Source organism: Pygocentrus nattereri, chromosome 4, assembly GCF_015220715.1.
Source record: "Pygocentrus nattereri isolate fPygNat1 chromosome 4, fPygNat1.pri, whole genome shotgun sequence".
Classification (NCBI taxonomy): Eukaryota; Metazoa; Chordata; class Actinopteri; order Characiformes; family Serrasalmidae; genus Pygocentrus; species Pygocentrus nattereri.
In genome coordinates, this window is record NC_051214.1 from 31,959,866 (window position 1) to 31,981,817 (window position 21,952).

The 21,952-nt window shown below is 37.8% G+C and overlaps 1 protein-coding gene across 1 annotated transcript in view; it reads right to left on the reverse strand.

Annotated features, from left to right (window-relative positions):
* kcnh5a (potassium voltage-gated channel, subfamily H (eag-related), member 5a) overlaps nt 1–21,952 on the reverse strand; it is a 152,195-nt gene that overhangs the window by 48,495 nt on the left and 81,748 nt on the right. Inside the window, exon 9 of the mRNA XM_017710492.2 lies at nt 6,009–6,208. Within this exon, the coding sequence (XP_017565981.1) occupies nt 6,009–6,208 (200 nt within the window). The remainder of the gene's footprint in view (nt 1–6,008; nt 6,209–21,952) is intronic.

Genomic DNA, 21,952 nt, shown 5'->3' on the forward strand with positions numbered 1-21,952 from the left:
AGTCAAGACTCCCATAGGACCACCACAGAGCAGGTATTATGTGGCTAGACCCAGCAGTGCTGAGTATAGTCTACCAACAAGAAATGTCTAGTCAACAGTGTCCCATGGGCAGTGTACCGTGATCACTGATTAAGGACTAGACAGTAACTAACACAAACTATGCAGTAACAGAGTTTACATCTACAAGGTGGACCATGAAGATAGGTATGTCTAATGAAGTGGACAGTGAGTGGATACAGTGTTTAAAAACTCCAGCAGCACTGCTGCATCTGGTCCAGTCATACCAGCACAACACACACTACAGTGCTGAGAATGAACCACCACTCCAATAATATCTGCTCTGTGGGGGTCCTGACCATTGAAGAACAGGGTAAAAGGGGGCTATCACAGTATGCAGAGAAACAGATGGACTGCAGTCTGTAATTGTAGAACTACAAAGTGCACCTAGTAAGTGGAGCTAATAAAATGGACAAAGAGTGCAGCTACATGAAGGTGTAATTAATAAAAAGGCTGGTGTTTGTATTTTCTCATATCCAACACACATTTGCAATATATGTCAATATGTGTAATGTCTTAGAATTGCAACTCCAAGTATATTTATTGTAGAAGTGGGCAATATAATGATATTTTATAGCTAGAAATCTGTCATTGTGATTAAATGCTTTTCTGAGAATATTATGGGTATTTTTTATCTTAAAGAACACTGACCAGATGCATTTTTCATAATGTTAGCTAGATTTAGTGCAGAACTATATATGAAATGTTAAACTGAGTAATTTCACATAGTTTTTAAATTTGCTAGTAGTGCATTGGGTCTGTGTCAACATATCATGATGTGTATCATGATGATGTCAAAATATACTATAAATTTGTTTAGATATCATCATTGTCCAAACAAAAATTTTCTAGAACAAGAAAAAAATGTTTTTAATTTGTAAACTAAGTTAATGTAATGAATTTGTTTTCCAAGTAAATGTGGCTATTTCTGTTGGTCCATTCCTCATAAAATGTGTATACACTGCAAACAGCAGTTCACATTTTCAAAGTATTTTAAAAAAGAGAGGATTTCATCTGACAGTACCGATCTGATTATATTAATCCATACAACTAAAAAATATTTAAAATATATCTAAAAATATTTGCCCATGTTGTATGTTCTAGTCTTTCTATTTGAATGATAATTCAACAGTAATGTATGTTGCCAAGAGACATGAAGGGATTTTTTTTATTATTTATCTTCCAACAGAACAACTTGACAATTCCATCACTAAATGGTCACTAAAGCAATCAATGAAAAGATCAGGCTAAAATCAGCTATTTAACACTTTTTACATAAATGGAACTGAATGCATTTCAATAAAGTAAACTATTATATAGCAATTATTATCTACATCCTCAATTGCAAGCCCACCACCACTGTGCCAAAAATGTCCAAGACTCATTCACTTGCCTCAACATTCACCAGACTGAACTGTAAAACCATTCTGGATAAGTATGTTTGCCAAATTCTACACTCAGTATAAATATATGCCACTATATAAACATATTCACAATTAAACTCCTAGATCTCCAAGAACAGCAATCCCACTGACCCTTTCTCATCACATATTACAACAGAATAGCAACTCTTTTCAATCCTATTTATAAGAATATAGCTATCAGGCAAAAAATAATAAAGATCTTAAGATTTTTCTATCGTGTCTTGTGACAGTTTATAAGATAAAGTGTGCTACTCTGTTTAATTAAATAAGTATTTTACAGCCAATTAAAAAGATTGACAGGTGTATTTTTACTCATTTGACTGAATCAAAATGAAATAATCACATTTGTGTCATTTAATTGCTTTGTGGAAACACTTCAAGAATGAGTGGCATAGTCTGTATTTTTTTAAGTGTGTACATGTGTGTGTGTGTGAGGAGTCAGCAGCCTTAATGCTACATTATTAAGTGCCAAGTAAAAAAGTGGCAAAGAGTGCTGGCTGCATTCACATGCTAATGGTTCTATTAGAGGCTGTGGGACAGGCGTGGAGGCAGCACAATGGAAAATGAATTAGATCTCATCTCTCGCACTTCGCCAGAACTTAATTAAAATGCTGCAGAGCCCAATTTCCCCCTCGTAGGAGGAGGCTGATGAGCCATCACAGTGGGGGACCTTGGCATAGCCCAGGCATGCATCACATATGTGTACTGTATGGGATAGTGCTTTCAAAATGTTTGAAATGTTTTTTCCAGTTAGTGTTAAACAAAATATCAAAACAAACTAAATATTCAGTATATGTCCCTACATTTCTGGTCACCTGCTCATCCAACATTTCTTCCCAGAAGCTTTATACCCCACTAGCCAAAGTTTGGCACTGGACATGGTGGCCTTAGGCTCATATGTGGCTGCTCCTGAGCATCCCATTCCATTGGCAATGATTTTCTATGGAGATTATACAAGCTATGTGTGTCACTGCACACCTGGGTCTGCAATGGCTGCAGCTAAAAGTAGTTGAATTTGTTACTTAGGAGGGATCTACAAACTTTTGGACAAAAAGTGTAGTATATTTTACTACTTATTAGAGTTATTATAGGGTTTAACATTCACCTCATTTTTGCGCACTTGAGAAATGCATATAATAAACAGGTTTGAAAAGCTAGAAATATTTGCATAAATATGCCTATATATTGCTAAAAAAAACATTTTTTATGCTTAAATGAGGTGAAAGATTATCAAAAAATGTTAATGAAAACTGATTTTTTGAATATGTTTTGATGTAGTGATAATGAAAATAACACGCATCTGCTCCATGTAATGATTACAAATATAGTGACACATTGGCTGACACATCTCAAATTGCATATAGTGTACTTAATTGTATTTCAAAGTACCGCACCACCAATGGTGCCATTGTATTATTTACTGTGGTAGGTTAAGGTATCGTCTAGACTGACACTCCAGGTGGATCGGTGGATGATGGTGAAGTGGAACAGCCCTCTTTAAATGGGTCACAACCCATTCAGTGTCTAGGAACTGTCAAGGCTACAGCTGACAGAAAGCTGTCAAAACAGCTCTACTGAGAGCTAACACAGGTTCAAATCCCTCCACACACAGCTAGCGACTGCATGAACATGTGACATTATTTACGGGAATTTGGGCATAACAGTAGTTGATGGAAACTGATTTGCATTGAGTTGCATTTTTCTTTATCAACTTTTTGGAAATTAACTTAAAATTACCGAAATGTTTAAATGGAAAATGCCACTGTCATGCAAAAGATTCAACAGCTGTACACTATCATAGTAGATCAGTTTGTGTTAGATACTGTATTGTGCTAGGTTGATAATGACATGAGGTATGCTCAAGGTCATTTCAAAGTTCTTTTAAAATTGTTAAGGCCTAATTTCAGATGGAAAACTTTCAGTGGTCATTGTGTCCTACTACAATGCAAAAGTTTGTTGTTGTGGTTAAGAGCATGAGAAAAAAGCACAAAACTGACGCAGTTTTATTCAAACCTGTATCCTAAAATAACCTATTTTCAGGACTAAATAATGTTTCTCCTGCACAGCACTACAAAAACATTACAATCGTCAACATGATGCTTTATTATCTGAGAATCAAACACTTCTAAAGGCATCACATGCAAGCAGTAAAGAGTGTTGAGCTCCTTCTGTCTCTGTGTCAAAGGCAGCTCTCGGCACATTTACAGAGACAAGCTTTGCTCACTGGAGCCTTTTCACGCCCACGGCATTGCGGACAATAATGTCGAACCCCCGCTGGCTTCCTCTGAGTTTCCTCTGAAATTGGATTTAAGCCTTTCAAACTGCATTTAAAAGATTATCTTTCAATATCAATAGACAAACCTCCACTAACCTTTTTGCTGTAACTGTAATTCATAAGTCTCAGACACATTCATAACAAGAAACGTTTATAAGTAGTTAGCAAGGGTCTTGGGTCAATATGCAAAACACAATGAGCTGAAATGTTTAATTTTCCTGAGATAGAAGTGCGTTATCATATTTCATATAAAAGGTTAATGCAGGGGCATTTCTAGACTACTTGTCGTACTGGAGTTCACACAGAATTAAGAGAGGCACAGCCGTACCCATCTGCTTACTAATCAGTTGTAAGGTCACAACTATGCATCTGATAAAATGCACTTTAGACACTAAGAGGATTAAGTAAGTAGGTGTTATTCTGTCATGAATGAGAAATGGGGAACAAATTAAGACTAAAGAAATTATTATTAATACCATTAATTTTTTCTGACACTCCTTTCCCTTTCCCTCCATGTCTCTCTGTGTCTCTCTGTGTGTCTCTCTCTCTCTTTCTTTCTCCTGGTTCTGTTCCTCTTATCCTTCCTTCTCCATGCTCTGAATGCCCTCTCACTTCATGAGAAAAGGTTCATTTACAGTCTTAATTGTTTACATTTTTTGAATATTTTTGTCACACACATGTATGTGAAACAATTAATCTTTAAACTACATGTCTGCATCATCAGTTCATGTGAGCGAGATTAAAAGTTTACTGCTATACTGGCCATATCGTGACACTTTTGCAAGCTTGTTTATCAAAGCCCCCTTGATTATCAATACAATTTTGGTAATGTAACTGATGCACTTGCTAATTTAATCAATGCCACTTGTTTAGTGGTCTAATAAGTATTTTTGGTAGGTTATACGGTTATAAGTGACTGGTCAAACATGTGACTCTGAGCCATCATTACTTGTCTGCTGTGAAGCTAATTTTCTTTTAAATATTTACAAATGTCCATTACTTCATGCGAAAAACTGATAAAAATTGGCCCCGATTGAAAGCGTGAGCCACTCAAGCTTTTGGAAAGATCCTGGGGCATTATTGGAAAAGTAGTGCCTCTAGTGAATCTGCATGGCATGTCCTGTAGTTCTGCTCAGCGATGCACAATAAAACAAGCTTTATGGCACACGGCCCCAGTAAAGCGAGTCCAATGACACCCCTGTTTACAGTTTGTTTTGTTATTAGCATTGCTCATAACAAAGCTCTGGGCTGACTTCTGTTTAGGAACCTCTCAGTACAGCAGAGGTATATCTACATTTCTCTCCTTCTAGAAAGAGAAGATGGAACTTTGAGACTGATCAGGAAAATCCAGATTCCAACATTTCTACAAATTGCCCCATGATTCCTTCAATTTAATGCAAAAGCTCGCTATACCCAGGTCCTCGGTACTTGGGACAAAAATCACACATTACTCATTTCCAATATTCAGGGAAGAGAAAGGACATCTAAAACGTTTGGCTGTATTGCTAAGTGGGGTTGTCTTTACACTTTCCCTAATACCTTATTCTGTGGTCATTTGAGGGAGGGGCTCATTATCAGAGGTTAGTTTTTAAACAGGAGTATGTATTGACTGCACAATTCCATATGTACACATTGTTCAGTCTTTTTTCACAAATGTTAGATACCACATTCATCCCTTTACTATTTTTGACAATGAAGGGTTGACAATAGGTTCATACCTCTACTGGTACAGTAGGAAGTATGGGAAGAGTTTTACCCGAGTAGGATGGCACGACATGCGTTTTTCATACTGCTCAACAGTACAAGCACTCTTTCTCCTTCACCATCATTACAAAACATGAAAACAGGGAATAATTTAACAAATTTATAAACAAATGTCACTGATTTTTCTAAATTTCTGCATAATTATATAGTCACAGTGTAAACAAAGTCATTCAGGTTTTGATGTGAAATGCTGTATTGTAGAGAAATTTACTGAGGCAGAATTGATCACAGTGGTGGTGACAGGAACCAGACATGTAAAGAGTTCAAAGCCTTTAAAGCAAATACACTGCCTGATATCGTAAGCATTGTTTTATAATAGTTTTGAGAAGGTTTTGGCCTAAAACATGGTTTCAAATATTAATTCCTGGTTAAGAGGTTTAATACTATTTCAAGCTTCACTTCCTATGCTGATATGTGCTGGGTTTACTAAGAATTCACAAAGACACAACGACAACACTTAACAAGGAAGAGGTAGAAGCTTTTTTTACCTTCTCTGTGTCTATGCCTTTGGACATGGCCCACGTGGAGACAATGTAGTCCATGACTCTTTCACTCAGGCCTTTGGGCACCTGATAGAGCTTCAGAAAGTCCCGCACATTGTTCAGCATCTCGTGGTAGCGATTGGTGTTGGTGTACATCTGCTGGAAGATGGTAGTCACGTTTCCAAAGATGGTGGCATATAGAAGAGCTGTGAAAGAGAGACGGAAAGCTTAAGATACTGTTGGAGAGCTGCTGAACAAAAATCAAAGGCCAGACTGAAGCAAGAGGTATTGGAGATGTCTGCAGGGAGATCAGGGCTGGGCTGGCAGAGATGAAGGCTATGCTGGTCAGAAAGAAAGTTATTAGCTTTCTCACTGCTGTTTCACTGCAGTGGATTGCCTCTCATTTCTTCCCCTAAGCATCCTAAATACATAAGCATGGATATGCCAAGGTAGTAGACGCAAAGTAGCAAAGAAGCAAAATCTCAAGCAAAGTAGCCTGTCAAAAGTAAGAATAAACACCACACTGCATACACTATCGAGATTCACAAGTTACTCTAGTGTCATCACATGCACCTAGTAAAAATATTATTTAGTGGTATGTACAAAGCAAATTAGTATTTGATTCCCACATGATATACAGTACTGTGTAAAAGTCAGACAACTTTTATTGGCATTATATAATTTCCATGGGCCATTCAGTACAATCTACTCAGTGCAAGTTACTCAGGAAAAACAGAAACATTTGTTTAACAGAAAACCACACAAATGCCTTAACAACTAAATAGAATTCACATTGTCCAGCATTTTGTCTTTAGTACATAGCTACCATTTTTTGAGAGACTTATCAGTTTTTTAAAGAAATCTATAGGGACATTTTTCCACACCTCCAAAGTTCAGTTTTAGAAATTGGTAGTTTTTTATGCTTCTCACAATCCACAGTCCAAACCCAAAAACAACGATGCTAAGCTCTGGACTCTAAGGTGGTCAGTTCATTGTTCTGAGAACATCGGCAGCTTCTGTGATCAAGCTTCAAATTTTCTTCTCCTTTTTTTAAATCTCTTTTTGAATCTTCTTTTCTCAGTCAGGGCTTCTTGACAGCTAGTCTTCTTTGAGACTTGTAGTGTTGAGTTGTCTTCTCAAAGTGGAAGGATGGACAGAAACACCTGTGTTCATCTTTCAGATCATAATTTTCTCCTCTCTCCCAAAGATATAAGCTTTAAGTACTTGTAAGTTTTTTTTCCCATGTATGTGTACACACACACACACACACACACACACACACACACACACACACACACACACACACACACACACACACACACACACACACACACACACTATATTGCCAAAAGTATTCACTCATCTGCCTTTACATGGATATTAAATTGAGTAAGATCCCATTCTTAATCCATAGGGTTTAATATGATGTTGGCCTGCCCTTTACAGCTATCTTCTGGAAAGGCTTTCCACAAGGGTTAGGAGTGTGTTTATGGGAATTTTTGACCATTCATCCAGAAGCACATTTGTGAGGTCAGAAACTGATGTTGGACGAGAAGGCCTGGCTCGCAGTCTCCGCTCTATTTCATCCCAAAGGTGTTCTATCAGGTTGAGGTCAGGACACCAAACTTGTTCATCCATGTCTTTATGGACCTTGTTTTATGCAATGGTGCACAGTCATGTTGGAACAGGAAGAGGCCATACCCAAACTGTTCCCACAAAGTTGGGAGCATGAAACTGTCCAAAATCTCTTGGTCTGCTAACGCATTGAGTTCCTTTCATTGGAACTAAGGGACCACGCCCAACTCCTGAAAAACAACCCCACACCATAATCCCACTTTGCACAATGCAGTCAGACAAGTACTGTTCTCCTGGCAACCGCCAAACCCATGGATTGCCAGATGAACCTGAACGTCTCCACTGAACCTGCTCTATCATTTTATGTGGCCCGAGTTGCTGTCATTCCCAATTGATTCCACTTCATTATAATAACACTGACAGCTGACTGTGGAATATTTAGCAGCAAGGAAATTTCACGACTGGACTTGTTGCACAGGTGCCGTCCGATCACTGTACCACACTGGAATTCACTCCTGAGAACGACCTATTCTTTCACAAATGTTTGTAGAAGCAGTCTGTATGCCTAGGTGCTTGGTTTTATACACCTGTGGCCATGGAAGTGACAGGAACACCTGAATTCAATGATTTGAATGGGTGAGTGAATACTTTGGAAATATAGTGTGTAGATAGATAGATAGATAGATAGATAGATAGATAGATAGATAGATAGATAGATAGATAGATAGATAGATAGATAGATAGATGCATTAAAAAAAAAACAATAGACAGTGTGTGAGGACAACAGTGGAAGAGATTAAGAGCTAGCTGTATCTAACAGTATATGATATGATGACAGAGGTCACCACATCCTTACTGAAAGGCAGGGCCATAGGACACCTCTTTCCCACACTAAGTATATTTGTGCAGTTGACTGGCTTCACCAGTAAGAGCACTGAGGCCTTAAGCACTGCCAAACGTCTAGCAGATTGAAATGATACGCATCATAGTGTAACGGGGAGCGGGGGAGCGGACGCTTGTGCGGAGGTAAACGACTTTTATTGGGTGCAAATCCAAAATCAGGGTCGTAACGGTCCAGGGTCATTGAGCCAATGCGGAGAGACTGAGGTTCAGACATGACAAATAACAGACTCAAACCAACACAGAGCTTCCAACAGCACAAACACGACAAGCAACAACGACCAGCGAAAACAAAGGGCAAACACAGGGCTTAAATACACAGGGGCAACAAGAGACAGGTAAAAACAATCAGGGGCGGAGTTACAAAACCAAAACAAAAACTCACATGGTAAACCAAAACAGGAACACATGGACAGGACAGGGAGGGGCCAATCGTGACACATAGGAGCAGTGTGCAGCTCTTTGCCTTCCCACAGCAGGCCTACTGTCATGCAAGAGACCTTAAAAATTGGCTAATTATAAGGAAGAAATTGAGAAAATAAATAATGTTTACGAAAAATCAAAATTAAATCAGAAGAAACCAAAAGTGTCTTAACTACTGCATGAAACACTGACTGCAAGGAACCAAACTATGCAATTAATGAGGAAAATTAACTGTAAGCCCTGCTGTATTTCATCATAAGACATGTACAAAATAAAAAAAAAAACATTTTTCATAAACAATCATAAACAAGTCTGAAGAAATAAGTGGCTAAACATAGTGCACCAAAGATTAACTGCAAGTGACCAAACTACACATTTAATGAGGTAAATTAACCCCAAGGTCTGCTGTGTTTCATCCTAAGACATGTACACAATAAACATAATAAGGATGGCCAACACAAATAGTAATGTGCTGACTAGGTTACAAATGTAATATCCAATGCAGCGTGCCATCAGTGTGATGTAGTGATACAGTATGTTTCACTGATACATCACTACATTCAAGCTCAGAGTCCTCTGTCAAGCACTGCATTCAGTAGCTCACTACGGAATATATAGAACTCCACTAAAAACCTGTGGAGCAGACTGATGTGGACAGTTCACAAGCCAAAGACATGATTTTATATGGATGAATGATCCTTGCTCCTTATCCGGTGTTAAGAGAGAAGAGTCAATGGTGTTAGTAAAGGATGAGTCCAGAAAAATACCAAATGATGCCAATAACTGTGATACACGTTTTTTTGCTTTTTAACAATTTTGCTTCACAACAACATTAGATGTTTAATGTTTTTACTGTAAAATCAAGATGATAAGCAACAAAGAAATATATTCATAGCCTGTCTTTAACAAGGTTGCAGTAATACTGCAGAGAATCAGAGCACGTATAGTCTAGTGGTTTTGTGGGTTGCAGCAAAAGAGTTTGTTATGGTAAAGTCACAAAATCTGTTTATCCTTTTGGGAGCACAGCTAATGGAAAAGTAATCACTGACTTCTACACAGTACAATATGTGTCATCTATGTACAGTGTAGAAATATTCATTAATGAATATTCATCTTCATCATCATGTCATTTATTTATATAATGGGTAATATTATATAAATAAGACAAACAATACAATAAAAACAATACAATAATATATAAAATAAAAGTACTTTAGAGAAAAATAATTTGCAATATATACAACTGAAATGATGGCAAATTTAAGAATAAACAAATCTCATATTATATTGTCCAGCGTGGGAAGAGTTGGTTGTGATAAAGCTGCAAAAAGATGTAGAAACCACTCGTTTCTTCGCATTGCACCACTGATGCTAGGAAATTAAATGTTATAAAGTGTGAGAACAATGACCAAAGGGCTTTGAGTCTATTTTTGCTGCTTGCCGTGAGCTATTTGCCACTAGAGGCATGTACAAAAATATTTAACTGCAGTCCACTTCACTGCCACGTTGCATTGCCTCTGGCACAAAACAAGCTTGCTTTAGCCTAATTAATCAATGGTGGTCAGAGTACAGAACCAGATAGCCAACTAAGGTACCTGACAATAACACACACACACACACACACACACACACACACACACACACACACACACACACACATATCTTCTAAGCCGCTTACCCCTCTGTCTCAAGGGGGTAGCTGGAGCCCATCCCAGCTGTCACTGGGCAGAAGGTAGGACACACCCAGGACAGATCGGCAGGGCAGACAGACTGACAGATACATTCATACACACACTCACAGCTAAGGCCAATTTAGCATGTCCAATTAGCCTGACTGCCTGTCTTTGGAATGTGGAAGGAAACCGGAGTACCCAGAGGAAACCCACACAGACACGGGGAGAACATTCAAACTCCACACAGGACCCTGGCCCTTCTTGCTGTGAGGGGAAAGCGCAACCCACTGCACCACCAAAACAGAATAAATCAATTAGGCTTTGTAATATCTAGCTAAATATTAAAGATGTTGATGCAAGTGTTTATACTGAGGGGAAGATCTGAATGAACTGCAAATACACCACAACTCCAGCATGTTTACTAGAGTAATAAGAAAAGAGTTGCACTAGGGGTTTCCAATGACAGTCTTGGGAACCTCACACTCCGCACATCTTTTGCTTTCCCTCATCTAGCAGACCTGTTTCAACTTATTAACTAATTAACAAGCCCCTGGTGTGCTGGGTCAGGTGTATTAAAGTAGTAAACACAAAAATGTGCTGAGTGTGGTTCCCAGGACTGACATTGGGAACTACATGGTTCAGATTAAAAGAAGCTAATTAAACAGATACGTCCTACTGCAGATATTATTATCTGAAATACACTGAATAAACATTTTATGAACAATTTCTCTCCATTTTCCATCAATTTGAACTTTGAAAGTAAGAGCAACAACTAACCTAACATCCTACTCCACGTCTCAACACTGTGTAGGTTAAATATTCTGGATATATTGGAATAATTTGTGTATTTTCAAACACAAATCAGAATGTGAATGTTAGCACTGTACACATACAGATGGAAAGAGTTTTTATTGCATCATAGCTCAAATTTTTTGCTGTAACATCATGTGAACATGTAAAGTTTCACATATTTGGTTACGGGAAACTTTACCTAATTTTAATATTTAATTCAGGGTTTCTATTCTGAAGAGCATGTGACCATGTTGGTCATAATGATATCTTGTTGGAAATTGTGTTAAAATTTAAAAACGGATCTGCTTGTTATCAGAATGTTCCTACAGTTTGGAGCTACCTGCCTGGAAAGACTGGCCTGAGAGTTTATCCTCTTTCCGTAGTGCAAGATTAGATATTCAGGAGTTTAATAAACACTGTCCATTGTGTTTATTGTCTATGGAAACTAAAACACTAATTCAGTGTATGTTGGGGGTGAGAGCAGACTGAGTAATGGTAATAGCTTTTGTCTTCATGCAGTGAGTAATTTCTAGGTAAGATTTAGGTCATTTAGCCATGATGCAGATCAATTGTGAACCAATAATTCACTTATTTATGTGAACACAAGGTCTTATGGTTTTATTAGGTTAGATAATGTGTAACAGACATTAGAGGCCCATCAACAGAAAAATAATTTAAAACAGCTCCCTGTGAGTGTGAATACATTCCATAATGCAAAGACACACTCACACACACTCTCACACACACACACACACACACACACACACATGAACACACTACTGTACAAAAGTCAGTGACCACCTTTCATCTATTTCATTTCTAGTTGAAACATCCATTAAGTACACCATTAAAAATTTTCAGGAGGTATTTCTGAGGAGATTGGATATAAAATGTTCCACTTGAATAAGGAAGGGGAAAAACAAATAAAACTAAACTGGTGGTATTAATTGAGCCCCTCCAATGAAAAGACATGTATTTCATCCCCTTTTTTGAATAAGAAGTTATTTGTTTTATTTATTTTGTACAGCCTTTTACATTTAAATGGCAAACTATGCTTTAGTAACATTTTAGTGGCCCCTACGTTTTTGCATACAGGACATCAAATAATGCCATTCCATGCTTAAATGACTTTTACAAAAACTGTCATACATACTATTTTTTTGTTGCAGGGGCTCAATTACTAAAAAAAATAGAGGTAACAGGACACCTAAGAACCATGTAATGCCTGCTAGACCATCAAAACTGTAAACACCAGGCATTTTCGAACGTTAGGGGAGAAAACATGGGTCTGACAGGATGTGTAGCTAAATAAGCATTACTGGCTGTTACAGGCCATAAAGAAGAATATCTGCAAGTCAAATAAAGATGTTAGTGGTGTTCTCAAAACAATAGACTGGCCACCGCAGAGTCCAGACCTACATTTTACTGAATGTATTTGGGATTACTCAGATGGTAATGAGCAGGAAATGAAACCAATATTTTAGACTGAACTTTGGTAGTGCAGAAAAACATTACGCAGACACGCTAATACATACAGGCTATTTAAATAAATAAAGTGTGCTCTCTTACTTTAACACAGTATTTTATACATATGTGTATGGACTATCTCACCAACTTCTGATCTATCTCACCAACCGACCACAGTATGTGAGGGCACGAGACAGTGCATTTGACATGGTGTTCAGCAGCACAGGAGCCCCGCAGGGTACAGCCCTGGCACCGTTTCTCTTCACCCTGTACGCAGCAGACTTCATGTACAGCACGCCAAACTGCTATCGACAGAAGTTCTCTGATCTCAGCAATTGACTCAGCAATCACCTGATTCATTACAGATGAGGACGACAGAGAGTACATAGAACTGACCCAGGACTTTGTGGACTGGTTTCTGAGGAACCATCTCCTGATCAACACGAAGAAAATGCACGAGATGCAGTCACTTCACTTCACCAGTGGACATGCAGGGAAGGGATATTGAGAGAGTTGACTCTTATAAGTACCTGGGTTTTCATCTTAATAGACTGGACTGGTCAGAAAAAACAAGTGCACTTTATAGGAAAGGCCAGAGCAGACTTTACTTGCTCAGAAGACTGAGGTCGTTTGGAGTGCAGGGGACACTCCTGAGGACCTTCTTTGACACTCTTGTGGCTTTAGCCATCTTCTTTGGAGTGGTCTGCTTGGGCAACAGCATCTCAACTGCGGACAGGAAGAGACTTGACAGCCTCTTTAAGAGGGTCAGCTCTGTCCTGGGTAGCCCCCTAGACCCAGTTCAAACAGTGGGAGACAGGAGGATGTTAGCCAGACTAGCATACGTGCTGAAGAACAGCTCCACCCCATGTATGAGACTCTGGCAGCACTGGGCAGCTCCTTGAGGGACTGGCTGCTTCACCTCAAGTGCGTGAAGGAGCGATTTCGCAAGTCTTTCCTTCCTGCTGCTGTTAGACTGTACAACCAGCACTGCTCCCAGTAGAACCCCCTCCACCCCCCACTGGACCTCACACACAGAACATACTGTGATTTTATCACCTTTATCCTGTGTGTAATATAATCAACACTCCTTGTGCAGTAGATTTTTAAATATGTCTATAGTGTAAATACTCTTGAGCTTTCTATTTAGAACTGTTTATATTGTTAACTCCTCACCATCCCATGTGTGATAAAACTATATTATACTGTATATAAAAAATACAAAATATCCTTACAATATAAATATCTTAGCTTTTTTTATGTGTTTATAATTATAATATAATATAATTATTCTTTGTGAAGGATCGAGTTTGTTTTTTATCTTATTTTTTATGTTTAGTTATAATACATATTGTCTATATAGTAACAAGTAACAAACTGTAAAAAAACTTAAGTACTTGAAGTTAATTACTTGCTTGTTAATTCTATTCTTGTTACTTCTTTAGTTCTTTTTGCATTGCTGTCCCTTTGCTAATGTAATACTGAGAATTTCCCTGTTGTGGGACTAATAAAGGACTCTTATCTTATGTCAGTACATTCATACATGCCTACAGACCTTCATATATAGTTGTACGCCACCCTCACACACTCAGACACAAATGACACACAAACACACACACACACACACACACACACACACACACACACACACACACACACACACACACACACACACACACACTCAAATAAAAAGCATCAGCAGCTCAGCAAATGAGGCTTCCATAAATCATGTCAGACACCAATGCATATGCATATGATAAGCTGAGTAATTAAGCAGGGATTACCCGCAGCTTAGTGTTAACTGATAGTGCTGACGTTTTCCGTGGCTGGGCACACCGGCAGCACAAAGGTCATGCAAACACAGCAAGAAGCCTCACGCCTCAGGCCTAGAGAGCCTACATAGCAGGAGAACAGAACAAACAATGCACTAATATACCCACTTTAACCCATACTGCAAAGAGAGCAGGCAGAGAGAAATAAATGCTTAGAGGAAGGAGAGTGGAAGAGAGCAAATAGGGAGTTCAGACTCAAGAGTTTGGCAAGAGAAAACTGGAACTGTACTTGTTCAATTTTATCTAGCGTCAAAGACTCCAGCTTTATGATTTCTGATTTACTCAAGATTGTTACCAACAGGATCTAATGGCACTCAAACTTTTGACTTTGCTAGCACCTGCAGCTAAAGATAACAATTTAGTAAATTATTTCTGCTTTCAGGTGAAGATAAAGTCACCAAGTACTATTACATGACCAATAAGTACACCATACTGTAAGCCGGAATCTGCTGGAATATGCTTCAAGACCACCAAACACCAGATGCACTGCTCCTTGTCTAACAAAAAAGCACTGTTTATTATGAAGGTGCTCACACTGATGTAATCTGGCATCAACATGCGGCGCCACAGCAAAAGGGGCACAAGTGACACAGATCACAAAAAGCATTGTACAGGTGCATGCTTTGTTTATCGAGGTGCAAACAATGTAATTGAAAGATTTTCCCATGGGTAAGGTACTTGTATCTTATCATAACCTAATGTTCTAAAACAGAATAAAGTAAAAAAAGCTGGAAACAAAGCAGGGTGTGGAGTTACTACAAACTAAAAACAAAACTACAATTAATGGATTATGGTACATTTATGTTCCCTTACTAAAAGTACTGAAGATACACCCTTGTGGGTACAACTCCAGGGACAGGTTAGTATTTCTGAGAGTGTATGGTCTATGAAACAAACATACAGGGCAAGATTAATAAAATACACCCTACCACAGGAAATAGCATGGTGGCCAAATGTTTTCTCATTCATAAATGTGGACTACCAGGACGTTTTACCACTTGTGCAATGTGAGTAGTCGTCACGCTTTTCTTTCATCTATATATGTGTCAATACTGATTCATAACAGAACACAATCTTGCAAAATTCAATGCCTGAAAGACTCTGGCAGCAATCCTCCTATGAAAAGGCGATGAGGATCAAATTATATTTTCTACAATGTTTCCAAATAAGTTTGGTCACACATGTAAGTGTTCTGCACAATCACCCACTCAGCTGATTAACCAATATTTGTAAAAGATTCATTTTCATCTGTTTAGATGGAGCAGCATGGCAAACCACCTAACTGCTCTTGTAGAAGAACAGAAGAGAAGAAATCAGCAGGTTTAACTGGCACTGTGCTTAAAACAGCCTCTTCCTTCCACTTCAAATTCAAAAAGCAGGTTTAGCTTATAATCCACATAAGTGGAGATATTTGTTGACATGCTGAACTGAGTTTATTGCAAGCAGTTTTAACTTTTAACCCTATTTTTCAGTTTACAGTAGATTTTAAAATGAAATTTACATTTTACACGTGAAAATTCAATTCAAGTGGTCTTTACTGCCATTCTCAATAAAATAGTGAAACAGGAAACACACTGAAACACTATACATAGATTACTAAACATATTTACCAGTAAAAATTTTAAAATCTAATTTTCATGAGCGTATTTTTAATATTTACTGGAGGAATTCTTATTTTTGAACTTGTGTAAGCTGAATTCCTCATGTCAAGAATTCATTACTGACTAATTTAAATTTTATTTTGTACAAACTGTACTTCTGAAATCAAGAAAAATGACTAAGTTAAAATAGCTTGCCATAGAATTCAGAATTTCAGCATGTCAATTAAATTTTTCATCATCAAAAAAAATGTTAAACTTTTATTCATGTAGTAAAACATGTTAGTACAATTATAATGAATTGGTAAAAAGGCTTGAAAAAATATATTTTCAACAATTAACAGTTGAATTCTAAGAAGAATTAGATTTTATATATGTCACTTTTCTAGTATAAACAACATTTTCGTATTTTTTTGATTAAAAGTTAAAAGCATCTCAACAATTTACTATTATTGCCAGCACTTCTTCCTTTAAAGTTCACAACTCTGTTTTTGAGAATTTTAATTTTCCTTATTCCTTTGATTTCATTTTTTACATCACATCAATTCTTTCAGCCAACCAGAGCTCCAATTGCTGTGGTGTTCAATATGAATGACCTGAATTACATCTCGATTTTGATTGTCTAGGAAACTGGTAAAAAGCCTGCTGAGTTTTATGAATCTGGAGGCTACAAATGCATATAAAGTCATACATTCTCACTCTATCTCTGTGTTTCTATGTGTATTTCTCCTGCTTTGTGTATTCTGCTGAAACTCACAGTAGCTGCACTTTCCTACTAAAGTGAGAGTTTGTTTTTAGAATGAAAGCCCACATAAAAAATATTAAAAGAAAACAAAAAACAAACAATGTTTGCATCAAAGCCACTATTTGTGCCTCATCGAGTAATGTATTTATCTTGTGAGAAGTGAGAAGGGACTGAGGAGAGACAGATGAGAGAACAGGACACTGCAAAATAAACCCTGCAGTAGGTTCTGTCTGCTCTGAGCCCCTGAAGTGACTGCTCAGAAGAAAAGACCAGAATTAGCTGGGCTTAATGACCATGGCTTTCAGGGACACTGCATTCTGCTTCCAGTCATGAGAGTGTTTCTCTTCTGTCTGAATTCTATCAGCTGCTGCTCTCTCCAGTACTGACACTCCAGCCTCTAATTCTTCTGTAACCAACATCATGCCACGAAAACTCAGAATTACTTCAAATTCCTGACCTAATCAAATCTGGTGAAGACACACTCGTGGGTGGTCCTCTCTGGAGGAGGGGGCATTTTCTCCCCTGAAGCGCTCGCTGAAACATCATTTGATAGATAGGAAAGACCGGGTGTGTGGTAGTCAGACGTTTGTCATTTCAGGCATTAGTTTCTCTGTAAATGCCATCTCTCCTCCACCGTAGCAGACATTTTTCTCATTAAGTCAAGGTAATGACCAATTTGACGCCTTTTTATGGGGCAATAATGGAAATAACAAAAGCATTTCAGACTTTTGATGTGGCCTGATGAAATAAGGCTAAGTGGTTTGGGACTGGAACGGCTCTCCAAAAGGCCTAGAGATTGCCCCGGTACTGACTGTTCATAGAGTCACAGCTGAGTACTTTAGAGTAAAAACATAGCAAGTACATCTTAAAGATAGCAAATCCATTCCTGAAGAGGAAACAGATTGACTGATTGACTGACTGACTGACTGACTGACTGACTGATTGACTGATTGACTGATTGATTGACTGACTGATTGACTGACTGATTGACTGATTGATTGATATTGTTTGACACTGAAAATACAAAACACCTCAGTAGCCATGAAACACAATAAAACCCTACAGCTTATTTCCATTGTAGCCCTCATTAAATGAAACAAAGGTTGATTCTCTGTTAGATGATCTCCAGGGAAATAATGAAAGAGTAAATTTAGGTTACTAACATGTTTCTAATATCACTACACTTTATTTCTATGGAAAACCTGTTCCACAGCAAAGCCAAGTGGGTTTTAGAACTAGATGGAATAACATTTGTGGAGCTGTTTCTTGTATACTGAGTGTGTCTCTAACGAATAGAAAAACATATTTATGAAGTCCTTTGGTAATGTGCTTTCAACAATTTTAGCAGCATCTTAATAAATAACCATTTATAAATACTTTCCACTGTTGACTAGTATAGCTTTCCAAAATCAAGAGCCTCTAAAAGTGTGTGGGAATTAAATTTTAAACCAATTCTTACTAGATAGTTTGTTTTCACTCTGAACCAGAGCTCCAGTTAATATTTGCAGAGTTGACCTATCCAAAAGAGTAACTATTATAGCCATACAATAGGTCATATCAACCAGCCACTTCATAGTATATCTACAATATATCTGTCCATTTCACTGTACATGTGGACTTTGTAGTTCTACAATTACAGACAGTAGTCCATTCACTATCATTTGGGTAGTGGATCACACTCAGCCCTGCAGTGGCACTGGCATGTCTTCACCTGTTAAGGCATCATCTAAATTACAATTACTACATTTACATGTACACAATACTTCAAACAAACGAATAGTTAAACAAAAGATTGTCCATTATAGTCCTGTTTACATGAACACCAGTGCAGTTTAATTAACTCCACTGTGAATTGTCCCCTTCATAAAGCATCTAAGTTTACATACAAGTTATTACTGTTTGATACCATTACACATTCCTGTTTCTATATAAAATGTGATGAGATATTAAGATCTCAACTCTTTGTCTCCCAACATAGTCAAGTCTTTTACCTTTTGTGTTTGTTTTTTGTTTCATAAAGCAGTCATAACTGCAGAATGTGCCCCATGTGTCATGCCTCTTTAAAATACTCACAATCCATGTCTTTTTAACTATTTTACTTCATCAGGGCACAGCTTGTGAAGAAAAACGCTAAAGACAAATGCTGCTTCTTCACAAACACTGAATTTGCTGCTAAAGCCTGAGTAGACTGATAAATCAATGTGATGAGCCAGTAATTAATCTTAGCACTACTAAACTCTTTTGGAAATGATGGAACTGATCAGTCTGCTGAGTGGTGAACATGTTCACTCGGCTTCAGTGTTGTATTGGACTCATGAATGCATTTCATGGCAAATTACATACATGACTGAAAATAACACAGCTATGAACTTTATAGTCAGTTTTGCAAGAGTATGTTTTGACAAATATGACAAACAGTTTGCTTAGTTGGTGAGTGTGATTATGGGGCAGCAGTGGACTAAAGCAGGCAATGAGAGCCAAAATAACTTATTTTGTTGCTTAACTTATTAACTTAAGTAAATTTTTCATAAAACATCCTAATAGTAGAATTTTGTATATATATATATATATATATATATATATAATTCTAACTACAACTGTGCATTTACAAGTAAAAATACTACATGCCAATAAAAAAATACAATAAAATTATAATAAAAATAAAAAGTTGCAAAAAGTTATAAGTATCTTATGAGCAGCATAGCTGATGAAACTTAATGAAGCATAACTTATTAACATGCTAAATACTCATAAACCAGGTACAGCCTGGTAACTACAAATGGTGGGCTGTGTTTTCGGAAGCCGCTAAGATTGTATGTTAACAGGCATAAAATCACAATTAATTATATGAATGTAAACTTGATTTATTCTCATGGTGGCCTGAGAAAATAATAGACTTCTACACAGTACAGTAGATAAGCAGCCTGAAAAGGACATCTCTCTTCATTCCTAACAGATCCTTCCCCCTTCATGTAACACCTGCCTTAGAATAGCACAAAAAGAAAACAGAATTCTCCAAGAGGGACGAATAAAAGATTCATGGTCATATCAAAGACGTGTCAGTGTATATGATGATGACAGTGATATTATGAGCAACGACAGTGTACTCCCTACAAAGTGGAGCCCTTGTAATATCTCCCTGCTCAATAACCAAGCTGCTATGAAATATTCAGCAGGCTGAGTCACAGGCCACTGTAGCGCGTATGCTGCAGCCTGGCTCGCAATGCTTATATGGATCCCTACAGATCGAAAACGCACAAACCCAGTGTCAGCCATCCAAACTCAGCTTCATCCCCAAGGCTGGCTGCATTTGTACACAGCCATAATACTAGATTAGGAAAGGCAAAAGCTTACAGCATGTAAGTACGGGTGGTAAGCATAAAGAAAGAGTATGTGAAGAGGGTAGAAAAGGAACTAAAGCTGATCTCAAGGATGTGTGTGTGTGTGTGTGTGTGTGTGTGTGTGTGTGTGTGTGTGTGTCTACACACACAGGGCCAAATCCCAGTGCTCCATAATACTGGCTTAAATGGGGCCAGATCATGTAAAACTGAATTTTCACTTCTTTTTTTTTTTTAAATAAAAGTTTGAACCATGTAAAAACTTTAAAAAGCACAGTCCATACCGTCCACGTGTGTGCTACATGGCAAAAACAGCCCATTTTGAATTCATCACGTCTGTGGTGTCATAACCAGGAACATATTTGCATACAATCACCCATTCAGCCTACAGCAATTTAGCTCTCCCATTCACAATGAAGTTGTTACTGCAGGTATTCTGTAGCCAGACATTCCACTCATATGCTGGAGTGGTATGCTAATGTAGTATGTAAATGTTGTTGAAGATTCAAAACAAGTGGTTCACTCCTCAGTCCAAACAGCCTATATACTGAAACTAAGCTGCAGAAAGCAGCCTGTTTGGAATGAACTGTTTTTGTGATATCACAAAACAACAACTAATTTACATGAATTCGTCTATTCAGTCAACAGCATTTCAGGCTTGCCGATTCATGCTGAAGTTATAAGGAGGCACAATGATTGGCAGTGAATCATAACACAGGTCATTTACATATGTCAGTCTTAAAGGCACAGCAAAAGAAGCAGCCAAGGAAAAAAAAAAACAGGGTGGTAAAAAAGGTCATGTAAAAATAAATTATGGTTGTTTTTCATTCATAAAAACACATTAACATGAACAAATGTATCATTCGCTGTTGTCGGAAGAAAACCTTGTATTTCCATTTTTGATATTTTTCAGTTTTTGACATAATTAGAAATTTCCTATTGCTCTTTACACTGTATGTAAATTTCATGATCAATGGACCAAAAGAAATGGCCCAAAATGACCTGGGAAAATGTCTGGGTCCATTGACTTGCATTAAACGTAAAGTAGGTTTTTTCCTTCTCCTGTAAAGTTACCATTTTGGAGATACAAGGTTTTGTTCTGACAACAACGCACTGCAGGCTTCCAAAGTCTGAACTTAACTGTCTGTTGCATCTGACATGTTTTAGCCTAGCCAATCAAAATGTACATAAATGAGCCCTAAAGGCAAAGTAACAAAAACCTTTCAAGAGAGGTTGGAAAATGATCATGTAAAAAATGAATTATATGTGTTTTTGCTACATAAAAATGCACAAACATGAGAGGATATTAGGAGAAAAAATGTAATAAATGGACCCTTTAATTATCTTACTCATTCAAACTGCTGATGTGGTGGAGGGACATTACTGTACATGGTTCAGCAAAATCTCACTTATGCACTTTCTGCTACAAATGCCTGAGCCCTGAGGGCAATCTCTAAGTGACTTCTACGAAGACTCATACTTCCGAGGCTCCTGTAGCAGAGCTAGAGGACGACAGGGGATGAGGGGTGTTCAGAGGGCCTGAATACAGATATAAGTGATGACACAGCATTTTTCTGAGTAAGGTCCTAACCACGAGAGTCTGCTGGGCT